Here is a 26925-nt window from a genome sequence, read left to right on the forward strand (position 1 = left end):
AGCATCTTCTAGTTACCAGCGTTATTGCCCATTAATTATTTTTCAGTCCATATATTTCCATATAACAAAGTAATTCATTGAATGATGAATCTTCATGACATTTAAAGTTGGATTGCAATAGGGCAGTGGTGCATGTATATCTTACATCAGGATTGCTTCAGTAACTACAGAGTTATACCCCATTAGTTCTAAAATTTATAAGTTACCACAAAACAAAGTTTTCCATTAATGGATCTTCTGGAAGCATTAACAAATATAGATCACTATAGAGCAGAGGTTTTTCTCTTGACTTTGTAAAAGAGATGGAACAAACAAACCATTGGACAGTCCTTTTGTACATAACTTGTGTAGATATGTTAGTAAATTAAATAGCTTTCATAATATAACATAAATTCACTGAATTTGCTTGTTATACTTTGTATTGTTTCTTGTTTGTCTCGCATTTTGGAAGTTAGCTTATATTTGTATTATTTCAGAGAGGAACTGAGGCGCTGGTTCTTACAACAAGAGTTGGACTTGTTCCGTTTCCGATTCAAATTGACTTCAGATGAACACAAAAAAGAATTTCTTAAAGAGAATAATTTAAACTATGAATCAGTAAGTTGAACATGTTTGGACACAGGCCTAAATATAAGTATAGTTTAACATGTTGAGTAGTCATAGCTTCTGTGACGTCTAAACAGCTGATCGCATGTACTGACATGCTGCCGTTTGACTGAGGCCGAATAGGGATAGCCGAATTTGGAGCTCTATGTATAGATCTACATGTTGAGCAGTGATGTTTTGGGAAACACAGTCATAGTCTAGCGTGTTAATGTGCAAGTGCTTCGAAGTAAAAACATCAGTTTATTGCCAAGACAATTCTGTTGTTGGAGAAGATCACCTGTTTCCACTGAAATCCAAGAAAGTACTAAGAATACAGAAACAGGGTTTTCACAGACCTTAAAAACTTGTAAAAAGTCCTTGAATTTGATGGCAGTCCTTGAAAACTCTTAGGAAATAGCTAACCAAAAAAATATTAAAAATGTTTTAATTCTGAAGAAAGCTGGTTGAATTTCACCCAAAACCCTACAAGAATGTTCTGACAAGAACATGTTTTGTGGGGAAAAAAATGAATTTAGAAATGAAGTAGATAAAAACAGATAGTTTGTAAGAAAATATGCTATCTAGTTTAATACTAATTGTTCTGATATATACCAGTAGTGTTCATAAATAGACTGCATTGTGTCATATTTAACACAGAGTGCTACTAACTGTGTTGATGAAACTTACGATTTGAGAATATGGTCATTGGAAAAAAGTTGAAGCATGCTGGAAATTGGACTTGGATGTTCTGTATAAATCATAAGAAATATTTTCTTCTTGCCAAGATTCAGAACTATGACAGTTGAAAAATTTTGTTGCAACATCAGGGTTTGATGCAGCTTTTATCAGCAACCAAAAGGCTCTTTGAGCCTTTTAGTGCAAAAGTATGATGATAAAAATTTTACATAGATTTATATTCTAATCCTATTCTATTCTAAAGAGCTACATCAACAAAAATTTGAGCTTTTTTTTCATAAAATGGCAGTCACCTCTACCGTTGGATGTATGTGTAATTATAACTGATTATTCTGTTACAGATATCATCGGAGGAAAAGAATAGATTACAAGAGCAGTTGGCAGTTGTCTCGAATATAGCAGCAAGCTCTGTAGAAACTATAGAATACTTCAAGGTATAACTTTTATCTGAATGATGTATTTTTCACCTGTCAGTGACAAGGTGAGCTTTTGTGATCGCCCTTAGTCCATCATCCGTCGTTTATCCACAATTTCTTGTGAACACGAAAGAGACCACATTTTGCAATTGATTTTAATTAGGGATGGCAACGAATATTCGTTCGTGACACGAATATTCAAATACTGTTTCACTATTCAAATATTCGGGGGAAAAATATAAAATCATAAGAAATAAATAAAAACCAAATGCAAGAACAAGTATGTTCGTTTATCTAATTTACCAAAATTTGCTTTCGTAGTAAATACGCGCGAAAATGGCTTACATCGCTGTTAGACATGTCACTTTGTATATTAGCGTGCCGATATTGTACATCGCTATGGTGATGACATCGTAACCTGTAGTAAGTACCGCTAATTGCTTACCTTTAGAAATTTTATTAGTTCCCAATTGATGTTAATCTGTTACAAATCGCCTTGTTTTCGGTAGGTGCGAACCACATATAATTAAAAATCATCAGAAAACACTTGAACTATAATGACTCGGATTTCAATCAAAGTCGATTCAAGATGTATGTCAGTAAAGAAAAATGCCGAAAAGTGTTGTAAACAAGTCAAATGTGACGAATTTTCTTTTTATGTAAAACGGATTCCTCTTGATAATAAATGCATTTCGTATTGAAAAAAAATAGTAGAATCTACTCAATATTCAGACAAAGGGTAAAGTTAAGCAAAATATATCTTTTATAAGACTCCCCCACCCCCACAGTCTTAATTTTACACCCCGTTTAATCGAAAATATTGTTCATGCTACTACGTGAATCTACTGTCAAAATGCAAGCAATGCCGCCTGTCTTTTTAAAGTATTTCACGCGATCATCCGATAAGAAGTCGGCTACGTGTAATATGTGTGGAGAGAACCTTACTTACGCGAGGGCTACATCCCTCTAAAAACATGTAAAAATAAGTAAAACCTATATAGATTATATGTAAATGGAGGCAAATAACAAATATTTTATATTCAAAAAGATGAACAAGCGATGACAATGATAAGTCAGTCTTAATTCGTCAATGTCTAAATTACTTCCGGTGTAAACGAAAGTAGAATTGATGCAGATCGCTGCTAAGGGTACGATAAATTCATAAGGTTTTGAGTTGATTTGTTGATCATTTGATGACCGAATATTCGTTCGGAAGGCTGACTGAATATTCGAATACCAAAATTGCTATTCGTTGCCATCCCTAATTTTAATCAAACTTGCACACAACATGTATTGGCATAATATCTCGGTTCCTTTCGAATACTGGCCAGATCTCCTCATGGGTTCCACAGTTATGGCCCCTTATAGGGCCAAAATTTGCTATTTTGACTTGTGAACATGATAGACAACATTTTGCAATCGGTTTTAATCAAACTTGCACGCAGTTTGTATTGGCATAATATCTCAGTTGCTTTCGAAAACTGGCCAGATCTCATCCTGGGTTCCAGAGTTATGGCCCCTTACAGGGCCAAAATTTGCCATTTTGACTTGTGAACATGATAGAGACAACATTTTGCAATCAGTTTTAATCAAACTTGCACGCAGTTTGTATTGGCATAATATCTCAGTTGCTTTCGAAAACTGGCCAGATCTCATCCTGGGTTCCAGAGTTATGGCCCCTTAAAGGGTCAGAATTTGCTGTTTTGGCTTTTGCAGCCATATAGAGACTTCATTTATGGTTTGATTTGATACAAACTTGCAAGTTATCTTTAACAACAATAGATCTGGGATTCCATGATGAATCAAGCACTGAGAAAAGTCGAGCGTGCTGTCTTATAGACAGCTCTTGTTTTACATGTTTTCTTAAAGTCAAGATGAGAAAATGTGTGCCCTGTTTATGCTTGCTAGAAAAGATTTTCTTTGACTTAGTTTTAAATTGTGTATATTGCAGGTACACTTTACAGAAGTATTAGATTTAGTACAGAAGAGAAAGGTTTACCTGCACAAAGGAAAGGCCTTTGTACCATACACTGAAATGATCTCATTGTTGCTAGGTGTTTACAGATCACATCTCTCACAAGCCCTTGCTGTAAGTTACATAATAACATAAACATGTGATTTTGCCCCACTTGGGGGGATTTTTATCCTGAATATTTTAATATCATCTTCTGCAGGCAGGACTTTAAGCCTAATTGTGATGTTGTGTGAGGAAGCTTCCAGCTAGCTTGTGGAAGGTCTAACCAGGTTATTGCTAGTAGTGATGTACTTATTAATCAGGAAGTCGAAGTGTCATGAATAATTGCTCGTTAACGTGATAATCTAAGAAATATTTTGTTATTGATGGGACTTGACATCCAGATAATGCCAGTAAAATGAACTTAATCTTGCAAAACTGCGACTCTTAGCTACAATGTGCATTTAACATGATATTTAAATAGATAGAAGGTTTAATTTCTAGACAGTATTTTAAAAATTACGGAAATTTCTGGAATAATGTGGATGTCCAAAATCAATAAGGTTTATTGTACCCCCCGACAACAAAGTTGTAAGGGGGGGTATACTGGTTTCAGGTTGTCTGTCTGTCTGTCCGTCTGTCTGTCTGGCCGTCTGTCCGTAGACGCAATCTTGTGCGCACCATCTCTCCTTATCCACTTGACAGAATTTAATGAAACTTCACACAAGTGATCAGTACCAACAGTAGTTGTGCATGGGGCATGTTAGGTTCTTTTAGAAAAAAAATTTGCGGAGTTATGGGACTTTGTTTTTCTGTTACTATACTATATACATAGACACAATCTTGTGCGCACCATCTCTCCTCATCCCCTTGACACAATTTAATGAAACTTCACACAAGTGATCAGTACCAACAGTAGTTTTGCATGGGGCATGTTAGGTTCTTTTAGAAAAAAAATTTGTAGAGTTATGGGACTTTGTTTTTTTGTTACTATACTATATACATAGACACAGTCTTGTGCGCACCATCTCTCCTCATCCCCTTGACACAATTTAATGAAACTTCACACAAGTGATCAGTACCAACAGTAGTTTTGCATGGGGCATGTTAGGTTCTTTTAGAAAAAAAATTTGCAGAGTTATGGTACTTTGTTTTTTTGTTACTATACTATATACATAGACACAATCTTGTGCGCACCATCTCTCCTCATCCCCTTGACACAATTTAATGAAACTTCACACAAGTGATCAGTAACAACAGTAGTTGTGCATGGGGCATGTTAGGTTCTTTCAGAAAAAAATTTGCAGAGTTATGGGACTTTGTTTTTTTGTTACTATACTATATACATAGACACAATCTTGTGCGCACCATCTCTCCTCATCCCCTTGACACAGTTTAATGAAACTTCACACTTGTAAGTGATCAGTAACAACAGTAGTTGTGCATGGGGCATGTTAGGTTCTTTCAGCGACAAAAATTGCAGAGTTATGGGACTTTGTTTCTTGTTAACATACTATGTACATACAGTCTGCATATGCAATCTTGTGCGTGCCTAATCTACCAATACCTTACACACAATTTAATGAAACTTCACACAAGTGATCAGTACCAACCCTAGTTTAGATAAATATTCTGCATAGTTATGGGACTTTGTTTTTTGTTACTATACTGTAAACATACAGTCTATATACATACAGTCCACATAATTATGCAATCTTGTGTGCGTCAAATTGCAATGTAATGTCTCAGTGCATGCGGGGGGTACATTCATCACCTTTAGTGGTAGCTCTAGTTTTTTTTATCATAGTGTGGCCATAATTGATACATCTGATTTTTTCATGATTTATCCATGATGATCATGCTTTTTTTGTACTGATTAATAGATTCGTTAATTCCAAACACTACAGGCCAGTTCCTGAAATATTGACAGGAAGGCTAACTGGAAAGTAACAATTTGTCCTGAAACGTCTTGGTATATGTCAAGTAACATAAATGCTAACTCAACCAGTAAAGGTGTTGCTTTTTAACATGAACACAGTCTGATTTTGTTGTGTCATTTGTATCTTTATGTTTTCTGTTTTAAAAGCTTAGAAATACAATGCAAAGCTTTTGGACTGGATTAATGAAAAAAGCTATGTATTATTATTATTATACCAGATTTATGTACAAATTCACACTAAGTATTTTGGACTAATTTCAAGAAACATTCACTACATTCTATAACTTGGCTGGAAATGTTGTGTGTTTTTTTTTGTATGTTCAGGAAGAATTATTTTTATCACATCATACTCTTACTGTCATTCAGAGCTTCAGCCGTGTAAAGGTTTATGAAGAATCATTCTTCATAAACCTTTACACTGCTGAAGTTCTAAACTGAACTTGTCTGCCATTAATTTGGGCAGTACCTTTTATTATTCGAAAGAGGTGTTCACTGAAAATTTACTAACTGAATAACGATCTTGGTATGCTCTGGTCACAAAGGCAGAATCACTTGCCGCCAGCAAGCTAAATGTTAAAAGAGGTGACCTGCCTTTCAATGGTACTAACACTTTATGTTTTAGATAACAGCAAGAGCCTTGCCTCACTTAGAGGAGGATGAACGTCTGTTACCGATGTTGTGCAGTCTTAGTAAGCGCTACATTGGATCTGATTATAACCTTAAGAAAAATTCTGTAGGACAAGTCACTGCAGACATGATTGATATGGTAAGTATAGAATTGTACTTATTATATTATTCTAATTATCACAAAATATAAATTTACTTCAAAATGATTACATAATTATTTCGTCTTTCCCAACTCCTGTAGGGATATAAGTAAACTATTCAGTTGCCCTCAATGTACATTTTGTCAGAATCTTGAAAGTACCATATTTTACTTGCATTCAGATTACCAGTCACTAAATGGGACTAGCTAATTAACATGTATTAGGTTGTAAGTGGCTTCTGTTTGAAAAATCTGATGATAATTATATTGTAATTGTTTAACTCTCCATTGATATGAAGCCTGTCTGAATATATTTCTAAATATTCTTTTGTGTCATTTGGATTATGTGGACTGCATAGCATAGTCATATTTCCCATTAAAACTAGTTTGGAAATGGCATACAATAAACTGAAAACATCTGGACATGTAAACTGTGTTATGCATCCTAAAAAAGTGCAGTTTTATGTTTTCACTTGATATAGATAGACATCTGACAGGTTTCCTAATAGACCAAATTTGAAGAGCTGAGAGCAAAATAATTTACTAATTTTTAAGAACAACTTCTGACAGTTTCCTGTTAAGACTTCTAAAGTAGTATAAAGATTGTAAGAAAAGATTGTTAGAGCTAGATTATTGTTTTACATAATGTCATGCAATAAATATTGATTTTTCTTGTTTTGATGCTTCATTGAAGGCAAATGGTAAGTATGGCTGTATCCCAAAATGTGATATATAGTGGTCATTCAAATTGCATGACTTATTTGAAGCTTACCCCAGTTTAAGATATATTTGATCAGGTCAGAGTGAATATTTCTTGTGCTGTTGATGCATCTTTTAGCAAATTCCTAGATCAAGTGAAGGTATTTCCCACCTCTGTTGGTTTAGCAGACAAGGACTTTTTGTCTGCGTTGTACCCCATGTGCTCATAATTAGCATGAAAAATGTAAATATTTTCAGTTGTTTAAAATTTGCTTTTCAATTTTTAGTTGGAACACCAGTGCAGAATGTCAATATCATTTCTTCTTTCGTACACATTATTACTAAAATGGTTCAAAGTAAGCATGGAGTATGACAGGGAGTTTGCAATGTCAATATTTCTTCAAGCAAAAGATCTTTGTATCAACTTGTTACAAATCTTGGAGATATCAGCAATCAGTCGCATTGTTTGTTTCACACTGATTCAGTATTTTGTTTTAATTTAAGATCAGCTTAAGTCTTACATATATTCATGATTTTTAAATTTATTTCTGGTTACATTAAAAAAAATTCAGTACTTTGAAATCATTTCATTTTGTGGGAACAGAACTTTGTGGTTTTGGCCGAAACTCATAGATTTCAAATTTTGAACATGAAATGAATGAGCATTTTACTGGTACTTACTTCTTAGGATTTAATTTCGTAGATTCATTCAACTAAGAGTCAGGGCGAAACTAAGAAATGAGGGGTAGTAATATTAATGTCCCACTACTTCACTTAAAATTATCAACAGTAACATGACTTAATTGAAGCTTTATGGAAGGTGCTTCCACCTCATCCCTTAAAGAGCCAGAGGGTTTCTACTACCGGTAAATTTGAGAATTGGAGCAATACTGAGAGGAAAGGGACCAGAGCCTATTATGTTGGGAAATTATAGCTCGATATTAAGGCAGTGGGGAAAAAGTTGAAAGAAATTTTCAGAGTGGAAAATGACTAACAATCTATAGAATCTGATATCTTGCCTGAAATGACTAACATTCTTCATGAACAATAACCTTTGGTAACAGAAAAACTTACATACTAGCACAAATGTTGTGTTAATGACTATACATTTAGCATTGGCCATCTAAACTTGTAAGCCCTAGATATTTGTGTTATTCTGTATCACAGTATGTATCAGTAGACATTTAGGTTATAAAGAACAAGAAAATACTGTGAGTGTATTTTAATAGTTTGACACATGACCTTTTTCAGTAGTCTAAGTCCAATTTAACCTGTTAAACATAAATTTTCATACCATTCTTTATCAGTTGTCAAAGAAGTCTTTCCCATTGTGTATGAGTCATCTACATACATCGATGCGTCAGAACCATCATCTGAGGCACGGAGGTCGACAACAGTATGGTCTTTTCTTAAAGGGAATTGGACTCAGCCTGGATGAAGCTATCAAATTCTGGAGATCTGAGTTCACTAGACTCATAGATGCAGATAAGGTAATATAAAATTTTCAAGTAAAATGTCACTTTTCATATCTGCCAAAAGTGTTGTGTACAGTCATACTTATAATTAAGAGACCACATTAAGGAATTGCATGAGGCAAAGGTCACTTTAAAGAAATGAAAAATAGAATAGAAATTCTTGGGAGAAATTGAAACAAGTGCTAAAGAAAAAGGTTGAATAATACAATAATGTACAGATACATTGTCGCATGAGCAAGTTGGATTTATATCTTTATTGTTGAAGTAAACAAGTCCTCATCATTATGTCTCCCACCACACAGTGGTGTCGGAGACATTATATAAATATTGCATTCCTGAGAGGGTGATATAAAAAATGTTCACCGCGAGATATATGAATATTGACCGAGGCGCCAGCCGAGGTCTATATTCATATTTCGAGGGGTGAACATTTTTCATATCACCCTCTCAGGAATGCAATATTTATTTTATTATACCGAAAGATTATAAGGGTCAAAGCATCTACTGGAAAATCAACATAGTAATTTATTTAACATTAAAAAGTAATTACTAACCTAATAATGAAGACAGAATTAAAGAGTCTTTACTTGTTAGCAATTATAATATGAGGCGAGTTTGCCGTATAATAAGACTTTTTTGATAGATTTAATCGAGACGTTTATAGCTGACCCCTATATTTATTCTAATATTTTAACATTGCGTCAGTCAGTAGCGTTCGAAAAACGGCGATAACTTTCTTTTTTCTAAACGAAACATATAAGTGTGAGCACTCATTTTCTTAGTTAGATCATTTCCAAACTTATTGTGGTAGTTTCGATTCAATATTTGATGAAAAATTGTTTTCGAAATATTTTGCACGTAGCATAAAAAAGAAAATTCTACCGTGTTCGCACATGCAAGAGCAGAAGAAAAAGGTAATTTAATCCTAAAGTATAATTATATAAGCGCCTCGTCTGAAAATTAATCAACTCACTCTTTTAATCAATGCAAAAGTAACAATCTCTCAACGGGTGATATGAAAAAATAATATCACATGTGCAGAAAAACAAAATAACGCTGTTGCGCATGTGATATGAAATTATGGATCATATCACCTGCACAGAAATTGAAAATAACGATTTTGCGCATGTAATATAAAATCACTGGGGGAATATGATATATGATTCAAGTTAAACTAATGGGAAATTTGCATTGGACATTTATGTGAGGTATAATAAATTGATTTACTCCAGTCTGTCTGTGTGTGTGTGTCTGTCACAAAGCTTGTCCGCACTCTAAGTCGAACATTTCTCATCCAATCTTCACCAAACTAAAACAAAACGTGTTTGACCATAAGACCTTGGCCAAGTTCGATAACTAGCCAAATCGGTCCAGGCATTTTGGAGTTACGGCCCTTGAATTATCGAAAAATTGGCCTTTTTTACTCATGTCCGCACCCTTAATCGAACATTTCTCATCTGATCTTCACCAAACTTGAACAAAATGTGTTTGACCATGAGACCTCAGCCAGGTTCGATAACTAGCCAAATTGGTCCAGGCATTTTGGAGTTACGGCCCTTGAATTATCGAAAAATCAGCCTTTTTACTCTTGTCCGCACTCTAAGTCGAACATTTCTCATCCGATCTTCACCAAACTTGAACAAAATGTGTTTGACCATGAGACTTCGGCTAAGTTCGATAACTAGCCAAATCGGTCCAGGCATTTTTGAGTTACGACCCTTGAATTACCCAAAAAATACGTCTTTTTACTCTTGTCCGCTCTCTAAGTCGAACATTTTTCATGGGATCTTCACCAAACTTGAACAAAATGTGTTTGGCCATAAGACCTTACCTAAGTTCGATAACTAGCCAAATCCGCCCAGGCACTTTTCATTTATGGCCCGTGAATTACTGATTGGATCCACTCATCCAGACCATCTAATTGGATCCACTCGTCTAAAACATCTAGAGAAACTAACATTTTTCATCATCTAAGGGGCAGTTGTGGGAGACATGCGCTTTTCTCAAAAGCATCTCTAGTTTCAAGTATGATTACAGATTGTTACTATATTCATAATAGTAAATAGTATTTAGATTAGTTAAACATTTCACGGAAGAAAGTAATATGAAAGAAACATTATATTTAGAATGGATCAGATGCAGAGGCTGAATTATTACAGACAACTTAAGTATTATACTCTGTCAATTTTTTTGGAAGTACATTGTTTTTAATGGAGATGTAACTCTTAACCTCTTCCTTAATGCAATGTTGTCTTGGTAAAGCTGGCTATATTTGTCATATTATGAGGTGTATTTTGAGTGAAGCCATTGTACTTTATGTCTGTCATGAGGGCAAAATATTATGTAGGAAAACAAAAATGAAAATAAGCTACCGTATTTTCCCTAAGTCTTGGGACAGCATAAAATAATAAATTTTTTCACTGTCCAAAGACTTATTTCCCGAAAAATAACTATTTTGAAAAGTGTCCTAAAACAGGGCACTCGTTTGGCCATTTTTGGGGCCGAATATGGGCCCCATTCCCCTCATAAAATAGTATGCTTTTTTCCCGTTTCTCAGAAGAAAATTCCGCTGATAAAAGATTGTTTGACACAACTAGATATGAACTCTGTTTCAAGTTATATTAAAGTGCCTCTAAGGAAGGTTACTACTGCAATATAGGTTCATTAGTTAGAACTGATTGAAAACAGTATTAATAAGTGTGAAAAGTAGTAACATATATATAGCTAAAAACTTCCCCTTTTGTCTTGAAACGAGGAAAAATTCCCCTTCTTGAGGGTATGGGTACCTGTCCCCAAAAGTTGTCTAGTGCCCTGTAAAAATATGGACACAATAATCGTCATCGGGTAACATCCCCCACCCACCCGTGTTGAAAGCGAAAAAAATAAATAACGATTATCAGTAATTATTCTGTTGATAAACAAAGTAATTGGCCTTGTTTTCATCATCAATTAACACCCCCTCAAAGAGCTAAAAGTGTGTCGGTATCATGACATTAGAAGTGGAGATCAAAGCGGTATAGTTTCCCCGAGATTTTCATGGCATTACATCATGTTTTCGCGCCATGTTGCACATGACTGTTTGATCGTACCGCCTCGGTTCTTTAAAGTGCTGAGAAATAGATCTAGTGTTGTAAAAATCAATAAAAAAAAGCTTCTTTTTAATTTATTAAAGCGATTGTGCAATATCCCGTATAAACGTATAAAAAACTGCAACAACATCATTATTGTTTTTGTTTTTTTTAACCGCATCCCGATTTTCTATTTACATTCACAAGGTCACGTAACAGAAATCTGTTTGCCAAAAATCGTTTTACTTCATATTTTTAAATTGCTGCCGCTTTTTCATTATTTAAGATTTTTCTATTCTGTTTTTTGTACTTTCTGGTCAAAAGTCTGAATTTTATGCCTATAGTTTGTATCATTTATTTACTTTTAGAAAGAAATAAGGATTTAGGATCGCGCTGTTTGAAATTTTGCAAGTAATTTTATGAAAATTCAACCATTTTTATAGAATTTTGCCTACATTTCTGTCGATACCTTTTTAAAATCGTTATAGAATTCAAACTATATTACTTCTCAATCGGTGTTGAAAATCTAAAGCGATAAAATCAAAAAAATGAATGTGTGATGCGTGTTTTTTTTTTTTTTGTATACGTGTCGATAAACAAAAGTAATGGCGTTGCAAGTTAGACATTACGATAGGTCGAACGTGCTCGTGGAATGGAAAATTACCGGCATGGCGTTTTGATAGCTGTACGATTCGCGGGTTAATTCCAGTCAGTGGTAAATAAAAATAACTAACGGAAAATGGACTTCCTAGCTGCAGTAAAAAAATATATAACACTTAACTGGTATGGTAAAAAAGCACTTTACCGTCAAAGGAATATCAAGTAAAAACAGGACACGAAAATGTTAAAAAAATAGTCTTTGGTTCTTATAATTATTTGACATTTTGATCGATACAACACCATACAATGTATAATAACGGTATTTGAGTTGCATCTTGAATCAGTACACAACCATAGTCCCAACACTAGGGACGAAAAATACTCTGAGAAAATACATGTCCGAAAAATTAGGGACAAGAAAAATAATTATTTTTCCACATTTTAAGGGTGTCCCAAGACTTAGGGAAAATACGGTATATAGACTTTATTATGCCTCTCATAGAAAAAAAGAGGGTTTAGTTTTGCTCATGTGAGTCACTAGACCATTTTATTTCCAATCAATTATTCGCTTTTATTTGGCATTGTGGGAGAGGGTAAAAGAAGGTCAAGGTTTCTTCAACATGAGACTGAAACAGTAAACTGTTTCCCCTCTTTCAACTAGGGAACTCTAGGGAATTTGTCTTGTTTGTTGGGATTGAATTTCATGAAATTACCCAGCAAGGAAATCCATGAAAACTAAACACCGATGGTTGTAAATGATTTAACAGTAATTACCAGAGATTGCTTAAGCTTACAGTGGTTGTGTGGTCAGTAGATCACCCAAATGTTAGTAAGTGAAAGGTCAGGGTCTTAGTGATCTTGTGATTGCAAACCGTTTTTTTTACAGTGGTTGTGTGGTCAGTAGATCACCCAAATGTTAGTAAGTGAAAGGTCAGGGTCTTAGTGATCTTGTGATTGCAAACCGTTTTTTAGCTCACCTGAGCCAAAGGCTCATGGTGAGCTATTGTGACCGCTCAATGTCCATCGTGCGGTGTGCGTCATGTGTCCGTCAACATTTTCTAAAAAAATCTTCTTCTTGAAAACCACTGGGCAGAATTAAACCAAACTTCACAGGAATTATCCTTTGGTGGCCCCCTTTCAAAATTGTTCAAAGAATTGAATTCCATGCAGAACTCTGGTTGCCATGGCAACCGAAAGGAAATTTTTTAAAAATCTTCTTTTCCAAAACCACAGGGCCTAGGGCTTTGATATCTGGTGTGTAGCATCATCTGGTGGTCCTCTACCAAAATTTTTCAAATTATCCCCCTAGGGTCAAATATGGCCCGCCCTGGGGGTCACATGGTTTATATAGACTTATATAGGGAAAACTTTTAAAATCTTCTTGTACAAAACCACATGACCTAGGGCTTTGATATTTGGTATGTAGCATCATCTGGTGGTCCTCTACCAAAATTTTTCAAATTATCCTCCTAGGGTCAAATATGCCCAGCCTCGTGCGTCACATGGTTTATATAGACTTATATAGGGAAAACTTTGAAAATCTTCTTGTACAAAACCACACAGCCTAGGGCTTTGATATTTGGTATGTGGCATCATCTAGTGGTCCTCTACCAAGATTGTTCAAATTATCCCTCTAGGGTCAAATATGGCCCCGCCCCGGGTTTTTAAGTTTTACATAGACTTATATATGAAAAAAAGTTTAAAATCCTCTTGTCTGAAACCACAACACTTAGACCTTTGATATTTGGTTTCTTATGGTGCTCAACCAAAATTGTTAAAATTGTACCCCTGGGGTGAAAAGAGGCCCTGCCCTGGGGGTCCAAAGTTTTATATAGACTTATATAGGAAAAAAACTTTAAAAATGTTCTTGTCTGAAACCATACAACCTATGCTTTTGATATTTGGTATGATGCATTGTCTAGTAGTCCTCTACCAAAATTTTTCAAATTATTCCCCTGGGATAAAAAGAAGCCCCACCCTGGGGTAACTTAGTAGTTACTATGTGAGTTATATAGGAAAAAATACTTATAAAATCATTTGATCCTATTTCCAAGACTGTTTAATAATAATTACCTGATGAACCCAAGTAATATGACATGGTTCGCACAGGCCATGAAAAGTCCTTGAATTTGATGCCTACTCCTTGAAAACTACTTGAATTTGGTAACAGTCAGAAACTACTTGAAAACTACTTGAATTTAGGAAAAAACGTACAAAAGATGGCAAATAGTCCTTAAATTCGTCGGGTGCGAAGTGAAAACGGACAAACATTATAAACGGACCAAAATAAACTAAAAAAAAACGACAAAAAAAAAAAACAACCGTTACCGCCATTAGGGCCTGACACGGAGTCGGCGATGGTACGGTACGGTACTGTACTTTATGGGTTTTATGCTCTTTTAAGTAATTGTCACACTGTGTAATTTATCTGCGATGTGTTGATAGTCATTTTTCCAGGAAGGAAAACATGAGTTCTAAAAAGTACAATTATGTCTTCGCAAAAGTGGCTTACTGATGACAATTATAAACATTGGCTACGGGAATTCAAAGGGGAAAAACGAAAATGCCTTTGTGTTTTTTGTGACAAGATAATCAACATCGCTGCTATGGGGAGAAAGTGCATTAAAATCACATTCCAGAAGCGAAAAACATAAAAATAGCTCTGCCATGAGAAGCTGACTGAAACAATTGATGCTTTTTTCGCTCCTAAGCATGTAAGAGAGTCAACACAGGATATAAATAATAACGACTTGACAATACCGCCCCCGCCACCACCTACTGTGAAAACTGTGCCAAAATCGTTTAATTTTGTCCTAAATTGGATTTAAATTGGTTATTTCATGTCTCAGCAACAGTGACATTGCGCCCATTTTAGTCCTTGAAAATGGAGGAGAACTACTTGAAAACTCCTTGAAAACTACTTGAATTTTTTTTGGGAAGGTCTGTATGAACCATGTATGATGTCACTTGACTTTGACCTTGACCTACTGACCTACTTTCTTGTTTTTTAAGATACAGCCTTGAAATTTTGATGACATACACAGTTTTGCACACCAGTCGTAAAACTGAATATCATTGACCATGAATGTGACCTACTGACTTTCTTAATATTTTATCATCAGTTTGATCTTTGAAACATGTAGCTCATATTACTCAGGTGAGCGATCCAGGGTCATGATGACCCTCTTGTTATCAATAACTTGAGTCTTCCTGAGTGTATGGGAGTCAAACTTCAGGATGATTGCCTGTGGTCATTAAATACACCCCCAATTGTTTTTGAAGTTTATTAGATCAAAGTCACAGTGCCCTTGAAATTGACAGTGCTGAAGAACAATTCAGCCTACTGCCATTAAACTTTATTGCATGATTATCTTTGGTCAGTACATGATCCAATTGTTTTTAAGTTCATTTTGTCAAAAGTCCAGTTCTGAGAATATTCGAGTCTGAAAATTACACAGTTACCTCTGACAGGTCATCATGACATTGGGTATATATATGTTTTACAAACAGATTTTATTGATTCTTACAGTTTGATAAGCAGTACTTGTACAATATCCGACATAACTATGGTAAAGAGGGGAAGAGAGCAGATTACACACCATACAGTTGTATGAAGATTATAGTGTCTAATGCACCAGGACCTGGTGATGCTCATGGTATGTTTGAAATCATTCTTGAAAATCTCAGAGGAGAAATATTTGAGCCGTGCCATGAGAAAACCAACATAGTGTGTATGCGACCAGCATGGATTCCAGACCAGCCTGCGCATCAGCGCAGTCTGGTCAGGATCCATGCTGTTCGCTAACGGTTTCTCTAATTGCAATAGGCTTTGAAAGCCAACAGCATGGATCCTGACCAGGATGTGCTGGCTGGTCTGGATCCATGCTGGTCGCAAACACACTATGTTGGTTTTCTCATGGTGCGGCTCATTTCTGGTTCTTGTCCCTGATATGTGGCCTGTTTTGAACCCTGAGACTGATATTTCATCCATATTTGTTCCATGTCCCATGTTTGTTTTTGTACTCTGTTAGATCCAGGGACAGTTCATCCATTGAATGGCTGGAAAAAAAAAGATTCCTAAAAAAAAGTTTTTCATTGACACAAAAGCTGTACATACATTGACTGGATCACATAGATATGCAAAGAACTTTCACCAAGAGAAAAGCTATGGTATAATGTTTGCTGAAAAATGACTATTAAGATCTAGAAGGATATTTCATGGATGGCTGTTCCTGCAAAATATGGCTTTAAATCGGCTGAATGCTTGCAGAGATTCTACCTTATTTTATTTCTGATTGGTAAATTCTGCTTATCCTTTCTGTCCATTACTGGTCACATGGAGGTCCATAGAAAGTGATATTTACCACAAAAAGTTAGATTCTTGTAAAAAAAAATTATAAACATCCAAGACTATGGACCTTAGTGAATATTGCTGTACCTGGGCCATTTCCATGAACTTGGATATTCACCATAAAATTATTCATCAAGTTCAATATTGTAACTATACAAAAAATTCTACTATTAGATTTCTAGACAGTAAGATTTAAAATAAAAAAAAAACAATCATCTTCAGATAGTGTCTGAAATAAAAATCTTAGAAGTAAAAATGTTCTTTCACTTTATATGAAACAGGTACTTTCGTTTTTCAAAGGTTGCCCATTCAAGCATACAGATATGGACTTGTTGAAACAGAAACTAAAAAACATGTCAATAGGAGACAGTTACTTGGACAAGGTAGGCCTTTCATGACATTCTACATAGTTCTATATTACACCCCAGTTACACACAACCATCGGTGATTGATCGGGGGTTTTTAGCTCGACTATTCGAAGAATAGACTAGCTATTCTACTCACCCTGGCGTCTGCGTCACACCTTGGTTAAGTTTTTGCATGCAAGTACATACAGACATCAATTAAAGGCATATAGCTTTGAAACTTATTTTTTCTTTTTCTAGGTCAATTACCAACCTCACTGGGTCAAGTCCCATAACTCTGACATGTATTTTGAGAAAATTATGCCCCCTTTTGGACTTAGAAAATTCTGGTTGAAGTTTTACATGCAAGTTACTATCTCCAAAACTAATGCAGATATTGAAACTTAACATGTGTTATCGGGGTTATAAAACTAGTTGATAGCAGCAAGTCCCATAACTTTGACCATCATTTTGGCCAAATTATGCCCCCTTTTGGACTTAGAAAATTCTGGTTAAAGTTTTGCGTGCAAGTGCATACAGCTATTACTAAAAGGCATATAGATTTGAAACTTATTTTTTCTTTTTCTAGATCAATTACCAACCTCACTGGATCAAGTCCCATAACTCTGACATGTATTTTGAGAAAATTATGCCCCCTTTTGGACTTAGAAAATTTTGGTTAAAGTTTTACATGCAAGTTACTATCTCCAAAACTAATGCAGATATTGAATTGAAACTTAACATGTGTTTTCGGGGTTATAAAACTAGTTGATAGCAGCAAGTCCCATAACTCTGACCTTCATTTTGGCCAAATTATACCCCCTTTTGGACTTAGAAAATTCTGGTTAAAGTTTTGCGTGCAAGTACATACAGCTATTACTAAAAGGCATATAGATTTGAAACTTATTTTTTCTTTTTCTATATCAATTACCAACCTCACTGGGTCAAGTCCCATAACTCTGGCATGTATTTTGGGCAAGTTATGCCCCCTTTTGGACTTAGAAAATTTTGGTTAAAGTTTTACATGCAAGTTTCAATCTCCAAAACTAATGCAGATGTTGAATTGAAACTTCACATGTGCCTTTGGGGTTATAAAACTAGTTGATAGCTGCAAATCCCATAACTGATATGCATTTTGGTCAAATTATGTCCCCTTTTGAACTTAAAACTCTTTTGATATTTAACCTTTTTGGGTAATATTTTCCTGCTTCTGGGCCAATATTTCGAATAGTCGAGCTTGGCTGTCTTACGGACAGCTCTTTTTTAGGAGTGAACCGATGACAACGTATTTAACATCGATATCACCTATTGGTCACCTGCTTTCCACCTATCAACTGCTATTGGGAAAAGATAAGTTATATCGGTGAAAAAATACCGATTGGAATTTTTAAACATGTTTAAAATTCTCGATCAGTGAAATTATTTTACAGATTGTCGATTGACAACCTGTCTACAACCGATATCACTGATGAGCCATCGATAGGCAACCGATCAACAAATACTTACCACCGATAGAAGAAAGATGAAAATCAAAATGCGACATTTCGTCAGTTTTGATCTGTGGTTAATAGGGATTCAATCTGTGATCAATCGATTGCCGCCATCGTGTCATCGGTGGGTTTAATTTGTAAGTGGCAATCGGTATTCATACGTACTCATCGGCTGTTGATCGGTTGCCGGACGCTTTTGATCGGTGACCAGTCATATTTTGTGAGTGGTTAATCGGCGGCTAGTCGGAGACAGGGCGGCGTTCGATTGGTGATGTAGGGTGTTGCTCGGTATTATATAGGCCGTCGCCAGCAGTTTTGCTCCAGTTTCTGTAGTAGTTAAATCCAGTCACATTGGACTGAAATTCTCTGACAATGCCTGTAAAAAAGAAATTTAAGAAATCCGACGAAGGCAAGACCCCCATGACTGCCTCTGATGAGGTCCCACAGATCACGAAAAGATCCATCGTCAGGGGAAGAGCTTGTTGCCACGGTACCAATAGTATAGTCGGTGCTGAAGACGGAAGCGGTAGTGGCGGATCCAAGCAGCAGCATTCCCCAGAGAACTGCTCAGTGGATGTCCTTGAACCTCGTAACGTCTCTCCAATGATGAGTGGGAATGATTCTACAGTAGTTGGCAAAGAATCCTGCGATTCTGTTCATGACGATGCCTCTGATGTTCATGACAGTGCGGATGGTGGAGAGACACAGGAAGACGTCACTCAGAACACCAAACCCAAGTCAAAGACCAAGAAGACCAGGAATCGCATAGTGTTAGTAGCATTTCATGCACTTCAGTAATATTTAATTGATTTAAAAAAATTAAAACTGATTCATTGTAATTAATTTTTAATTAATTTTTAAAAAATATGTCAACTCCTACCATTTTTTTATTCTTGTTAAGCTCGTGGATTGCTTAATCATTCCATTAAGAAATTATGTCGAGCCCGTGTTGAATAATGACGGAAAATGCATGTTTTCTCATCCTATGTAATTATTTTCAAATGCTTTGTTTGTTATGTACTTTCAGTATCATCTCCGAGGAAGATCAGGACAAGATTCGTGAGTTCTTGTTAGCCAATGACTTCCTGTACAACAAACAAATAGACTAATGGAGGGATATACAATCCAGGGAGAGGAAATGGGAGGAGTTGAGTGAACTTGATGCCAAGGATATCAAACAGTGGTATCAGTCCACAAGGTCCAAGCTGAGTGAAATCAAGAACAAGAAGGTCACTCCATCTGGGAGTGGTTTTGAAGTAGAAGGAGTCGCTGACAAGGCAGGAGACTTTTGGAACGTTTCCAGTTTCTCCTTCCGCACATAGGTGCAGTGAAATCCCGAACTGTTTGCAGCGTAAGTGAAACAATTTATTTTCAGTACAAGTTATTAAATATAAAGCATAAAATTATTTTAACGTGTACCTTTTTAGCTCGACTATTCAAAGAATAGTAGACCTATTGGACTCACCCATGCGTCGGCGTCCGCGTCGGCATCCCGATTTTGGTTAAGGTTTTGTATGTAAGCTGGTATCTCAGTAACCATTTGTGGGAATGGATTGAAACTTCACACACTTGTTCACTGTGATAAACTGACCTACACTGCACAGGTTCCATAACTCTATTTTGCTTTTTGACATAATTATGCCCCCTTTTCGACTTAGAAATTCTTGGTTAAGGTTTTGTATGTAAGCTGGTATCTCAGTAACCACTTGTGGGAATGGGTTGAAACTTCACACACTTGTTCACTGTGATAAACTGACCTACATTGCACAGGTTCCATAACTCTATTTTGCTTTTTTACAAAATTATGCCCCTTTTTCGACTTAAAAATTCTTGGTTAAGGTTTTGTTTATAAGCTGGTATCTCAGTACCTACTAATGGGAATGGATTGAAACTTCACACACTTGTTTACTGTCATGATCTGACATGCACTGTGTAGGTCCCATAGTTCTACTTTGCATATTTTCAAAATTATGCCCCTTTTTCTACTTAGCAGTTTTTGGTTAAGTTTTTGTATGTAAGCTGGTATTTCAGTATCCACTTATGGGAAAGGATTGAAACTTCACACATTTGTTCACTTTATGAGCTGATAAGCACTATGAAGGTTCCATAACCCTTTCTTCCATTTTTACAAAATTATGCCCCTTTTTCGACTTTTGTATTCATTCAGTTGACAAGGCTGCTGAATAGTCGAGCGTTGCTGTCCTCCAACAGCTCTTGTTTTATTTCACATTTGTTTTCAGTTTCCAACATTGTTTTTAAACGTTTGCTTTTTTGTTTATGTTGGGTTTTACATGACTTCGACAGTATTTCAGTCATTGCGCAACGCCCGGCTAATAACAAGACAGACAACTTGGTGGAACCACTGACCTACCCCAAGTCAGCCGGAAGGCTTTCTCACAAAACGATGTTCACCCCTTGCGAGGCTCGAACCCACATGGCTGAGAGACCAAGGTATTGTCGGATACCATACCACTGGGCGCCACACACGTCCCCCGTTTTTAAATGTACATACCACTAAAAAGTGCTGTCTTTAATGTTTTACAGATAAGGCAGAAAAGAGCAGCCAGACTTCACGTCCAACTTCATGACCTTGATGACGAGGGCCAGACTAACCGAGTTGTCTCCACACAAGAAGCCGAAGAGGACGTCTCTGCAGCGGATGCTTCGTTAGAGCGACCAAATAGTACTCCTCCTATCTCTGCGTCTTCAGACCCTGCCACATACACACGACCTCCACTTGTGCGTGACCCTAAGAAAGCCAAGGTAGTCGATACAGCGCCTGATGAGGGTATTCAGGCTCTTGTTCGTTGTAGTCAGCAACTAATGGTGGTAGGAGACACTTTGGCAAAGTACCTCCAACCAGAGAGTACCGCCCAGGAGCGTCAGAGGCACCACTTTGCCGACATGAGTGCGAACATTCTTAGACAGCTGCCTGAGGACCTGTACATGGAGGCATCAAACCGCATTTGGACTGTTCTGCAAGATGTCCAGCGAAAAGCCCATGAACGCAGTGACACACAATCTCCGCCCCAACCTCAAGCTCCAGTTACAGGCAGACCCATGCCATACCAGCAACCACAGTGGCAGCCTGATCCCTCACAGTGGACCAGCAACCCACCTCCAACCAGCGTGTGGGGTTCCATGGGGTGCGATTATATTCGCCAAACACACCCAGGTAACCTCCAGGGACAGTCACAGTCACAGGAACAGTCAGCTCCCCGGCAAACCTTGCCTGAGGACATCTTCACAGCTAGCATTGTAACAGCTGGTATCCCTGTCTCCTCACAGCCTGAGGAGGGTTCTTTTGGAAGACCTTTAAACAAATGACAACATGAGGACAGGAAGTCCAACAGAAGTGCAGTTTTGTTTGTTTGTAGTACTTTTTAATGTTTGAACAACTGTTTGTGTAATTGGTGGTGTAACTGCATTTATGGAAAACTGTTTAATTTGCTTTTCATGTAACAATATATTTGTTTCAATTAAACTGAGGTACAGACAGTATAAATTTATCTGTTTATTTGGCCCCTGGTTTTTATAATAGTTCCCCAATTAATCACAAATCAATAACACAATTGTAAAATTTAGGTGTTTGTATTCACCACTATTGGTTGTCTGTGTTGATCTAGATTGTTTTTTCATAACCTCATAACAAAATAAATGCACGCTCGATGACGTCTCGTTGTTCTGCTGGAAAAACGTGACTTGAAAATAGCGTTGTTACATACCATATTGTTTTATTATTCACTATAATTACTGCTAAATTATAAGAAATGGAGAGATTTTTTTTAGTTTCCATCGAGGTATGAAAAAACCCTAATCACATTTTCTAAGAAACCGCTTTGCGGTTTCATAGTATATGACCAGTTTCTTTTTCATACCTCAATGAAAACATAAAGATGTTGTCTTCATTCCTTAATTAAATAAGTGTAGCTCAGGTTAAATGATATTAAAAATCTATGAACAAAATAAATGGCAAATTGTGTTTTTATTATCAAAATCGAGTAGCACAAAACAGTTTCAGCTGTTAACTTACAAACAAAACAGTACAAAATTATAAAAGATCTCTACAATCAAATGTCATTTCAGTTATGAATATTGCTTTTGTCCTGTCATCTCACTATAAACTGTCTTGCGGCTAGTTTACCATTCTGTCTTGCCAAGGCACAGACCCTGCTGCACTATTAAAGTACTTGGATAAGTATTCCCTCTGCTGTTTGGCGTTGGTTGCGTCACAATTATGGCCCCTTACTTGCTGGATTGCAGTCAGCATCTCATCCGTTCTCCAGGCTCCAGGAACAAGGTTATGCTGGTCATCCTCTTGGTCCAGTTGAGCTTGTTGTAGGCCGGGATACCTTATCCTCATTAGATTGTGCAAGCACACACACGATTCAACTATGGTTGCAACAATTTCCGGTGTTTGTTGCATGGTTGTGAGAAGCACTCTGAATCTGGCCGCCAGGATGCCAAATGCATTTTCGACCACTCTTCTTCCTCTAGATAGCCGGTAATTGGTTATGAGCTTCTCCCTTTCCAGGCCGCGTCTTCCAAAGGGCTTCATCAAATAGGTCCTTAACCCAAAAGCATCGTCGCCAAGAAAGAAGTAAGGCATATCATGGTCATCGTTTGGAAGAGGTTCTGGAGGTGGTAAGCCAATGGTTCCATCTTCTAGCATCTCATTGAGCTCTGAATTGTTATATATCTGGGCATCTGACATGTGCCCATGACCTCCGACGTCTATCCACAGAAACCTGTAGTTGGCATCAACAAGAGCCATGAGCACAATTGAGAAAAATCCTTTATAGTTGTAATATTCAGAGCCGGATCTGCGGGGCTTCCTCAGAGCAATGTGTTTACCGTCAAGAGCTCCACATGCATGAGGAACATTCCACCTCTTTTCAAACTCTTCAGCTATGGGCCTCCATTCTTCAGGTGTATTGGGGATAGGGATGACCTCTTCGCTGTATGATTGTACTATAGCCTCGCAGACTTCTGGGATAAAGAGGGAAATTGTTGTCCTAGCCACCCTGAAATCATAAGAGAGGGAAGGGTATGAATCCCCTGCTGCTAGGTGCCGTAGTGTTACCGCCAGCTTCAATCCGGGATCTAGGGCTTTTCTCCAGTGGGTGTCCGACTTCTGAAGTCTGGACGCGAGGCGTTCCAGAAGCTCATCGAACATTTCCGATGTCATCCTCATATAGTTTTTGAAGGAGCTGGTGTCCCCTTCCCGCAACTCTGCAAGAATGATGCTATACTGTCCAAATTGAAGCCTTCTCTCCTGGGTTAACCAGGGCCTGGTCCACCATCTCCTTTGTCTCCTTCGGCGGCGTCTATGAACAGCTATGGGCTGCTGAACGAGTTGAATAGCATGTCTGACATTGAGAATTGCCTGCTGCTGCAACATGACACCAAATTGCTGGATGGCTCTGTCATTCTCCATGATGTTATTCGGTCAAGTACTCAGCTGCAAATGATTCATCGGTTCTCATCACTTAAACTTGTTGTTTTAATAAAAGAACCGACAGCAACCTATATCAAGAGATTTGCAAGCTATTAATTACCGATATCGCCGATCGTACAAAGATAACCACATATGAATCACCGGCCATATCAGATGGAAAGTGTTTAACCACTGATGACTAGCTATCAAACACAGATTAATCAGCGGTACGCCCGATTTAGCTCAGATTAGCTCCGATTTACAAACGATAAAAACCGATAGTATTTTAGCATTTTTATCGATGAAAACATCCTTATCACCGATCCAACACCGTTTGAGTAACTTTCGGCCACCTACCAGCAACACATGAAACGTTTTTTAACAGACTGGACAGTTGTCCATCACCGATGGCCAATTGCACAGAAAACCAGAACTAAACTCACGCATGACAACCGATCAAAACAGCGAGTAAAATGACCGATTGGGGACCGACCTTGTGTGTAACTGGGCCGTTATAATTATATAGTTTGTAGTTATAAAAAAAGAAAGAATATAAAGGCTTTTTCTTTAGTGTGTAGTGTGAAGACCCCATCTGGAATGGATGGAACATCTCCAGCTGAGTCTATGGCAGGTGCCATACTTACCTCTCCAGCACCCAGTCTAGGCAGATACTGTTGAAACAATACTAATTTAAGTTAATCACCCAGCACTAACCAGTAGGAATCAGCTGTAACAGGGAATTTTCTCTGGATTGCTAGTGTTGTAGTTAACCATTGGTGGCAACCATTGCGCCACCAACTTCAACTCTCTTCACTGATGTTCAGTTTTTAAGTGAAAAAATTTGAATTTCCTTGGGATTTTAGCTGCCTATAAGCACAGTAGGGAGAGCAAAACTACAAATAAGAAGGTTGTAGACTTGAATCTCGGGTAAGGTGTATTTTTCTGCAATTAATTGATTGAAAACATATATCCCCAATCTCTGTTTTAGCTGTCTGTAATTGAAAAAGTTAATCCTGACAAAAGGAATAAAAACTTTAAGGATTGTATTTATTTGTCATTATGCTAGTCTGTATTTATAAGCAACAGAAACACTGTGAGCAAACATTCTTATTTAACCTGTCCGTATATTTTATGTTGTATTTCAGATCATGTCGGAAGTGAAAGCAGGTCGGTACAATGTTGCATGTACAAGGTATTTTGAGGCAGCGCACAAACTACCTGTGGAGTACCAGGCTCAAGCATTCAGTCATCCTAACCAGTACTTTGATGAGAGCCAGCGCGTCTTAAATGGCGACAATAAAAGTATGTTTATTATAGAACAAATGCTTTTTCAGTTACAGAGATTTTGTCTGAAATTTTTATTTCAGCTGAACAAAATTGTTTTCGATAGTTACTAGTTGACTTTTGACTTCGAACAGCTTCTAGTGTACTGGTAATGATAGAAATCCCCTAAGTGTAACACTTGCCATTCAGTAGAAAGTAACCATTTGAATAAATGTGTCCTTCATTGGATCTTTTTTCTTTAAATGGCTTTAGGCCTAGCATGAAATATTGTTTTGTTACCACACCTGCTACTTTCCCACAAAACGTGCTCAACCCAAAATATCACTGAAATGAAAGCAATAATAATTTTAAAGATACAGTTCTGATTCTCAAAGAATCCTATTCACTTCAGTGTTGTTACTTTCAGATGAAACTTTTGATAAAGAATACACAGCTTTTAATGGTTTAAAATGTGGTGTTACTATTATTACACTGTCAGATGGTTCATACTGATCTTTTATCACTTATGATTTTGTTGTTTAGCTGTAAATGGGTTGTATGAGGAAAAGTAAAGATAATTTTAGGTTAGCTTTCTTTTAATTCACTTTTATGACTTTGTCTTTCTCCTGGAAACTTAAAAAAATACATTTTGGTAAGGTTATGCAAGTGATAATTTTACAAAATTCAGTTTCTTAACAATGATATTTTCCATTGTTCTTTTCTTCCAGCTTCCTCATTGGGAACACCAAAGACACCTCGTACCCAGAGAGTATCTTCGCAGCAATCCCAGGGAACTCCAAAATCTCAGCCAATCAGCAACAGTGGCCAGTCTTCTACACAAAGTAACGGTCTAGATGAAATGGACGATGATTTTGATATAACAGAGGCAGAAATGTCAATGCATGCAGATCGATAGAGTGAAAACTGAATTTAACATATTTTTATGGTAATAAAATTCTTAAAAATGAAATGGAAAATAGATTTTATGTTTAAGGTTCTTCTTCATACAACACATGTGATAAAGTTATTGTGATTGTTCATGCAAGTTCAAGATTTTTAAACTTGGTAATGAATGTCTGTAAGATTATGTTGAAAAAAAGAGAAGCTGATGATTTTGATTCCGAAACAGCAAGATATTAAATCTACTTTGGAATAAAATGTCTGGGATTATCTAGTACCAGAAACAAGCTTTTTAGTATCATATTCTTATCCCGAAGGTGGAGGGATATTGTTTTGGTGATGTTTGTTGGTCTCGAATCGAAAATGCTTATAATTCAAGAAGTATTTCAGCTTGAATCTTCAAACCTTTCATAGTTTTTAACTAGCACATGACCTTTGCCCACACATAATATTATCCCCTTGATCCAGTAAAAGGAAGGGTTTTCCTCTTGATTTGGAAAAAAAAATCAAAAATGCCAATAATTCAGGGAGTATTTTAATTAGAATCACCAAACCTCACATAATGATTAATTAGCACATGACCTTTGCTAACACTAAGCAGATTTTTTCCCCTTGATTTGGTTAAAAATACGGATTTGTTAATGTGTCAGTATTAACCTATCGATGAAACTTTACACAAATATAGATCACTAGAGGGCAATGCTGCACTCAGTTTTGTCCCGACCCAGCCATTAACCAGAGTTTTTGCCCTTATATTATTTTACAATCCGTCAATTCCCACATAACAAAGTAATCCATTGATGGATCTTCATGAAATTTAACACAAATATGGATCATTAAAAGGTGGTGATACAAGTGTATCTTTTATCAGAATCTCTTCATTAACTGCAGAATTATTGCTCTTTGTTGGGGGCCTCCGTGGCCGAGTGGTTAAGGTCGCTG

At 36.8% G+C, this 26925-nt stretch overlaps 1 protein-coding gene across 1 annotated transcript in view; it reads left to right on the forward strand.

Moving 5' to 3' along the window:
• Positions 1–26271, forward strand: part of LOC123525486 (DNA primase large subunit-like) — a 44550-nt gene extending 18279 nt beyond the window's left edge. The window contains exons 4-12 of the mRNA XM_045304576.2: positions 477–597; positions 1623–1715; positions 3649–3786; positions 6213–6356; positions 8363–8545; positions 15728–15854; positions 16850–16932; positions 24966–25122; positions 25812–26271. Of these exons, the coding sequence (XP_045160511.2) occupies positions 477–597; positions 1623–1715; positions 3649–3786; positions 6213–6356; positions 8363–8545; positions 15728–15854; positions 16850–16932; positions 24966–25122; positions 25812–25999 (1234 nt within the window). The 3' untranslated portion in view covers positions 26000–26271. The remainder of the gene's footprint in view (positions 1–476; positions 598–1622; positions 1716–3648; positions 3787–6212; positions 6357–8362; positions 8546–15727; positions 15855–16849; positions 16933–24965; positions 25123–25811) is intronic.
• The last annotated feature ends 654 nt before the right edge of the window (positions 26272–26925 follow it).

This window comes from Mercenaria mercenaria, chromosome 3 (assembly GCF_021730395.1).
Source record: "Mercenaria mercenaria strain notata chromosome 3, MADL_Memer_1, whole genome shotgun sequence".
NCBI lineage: Eukaryota > Metazoa > Mollusca > Bivalvia > Venerida > Veneridae > Mercenaria > Mercenaria mercenaria.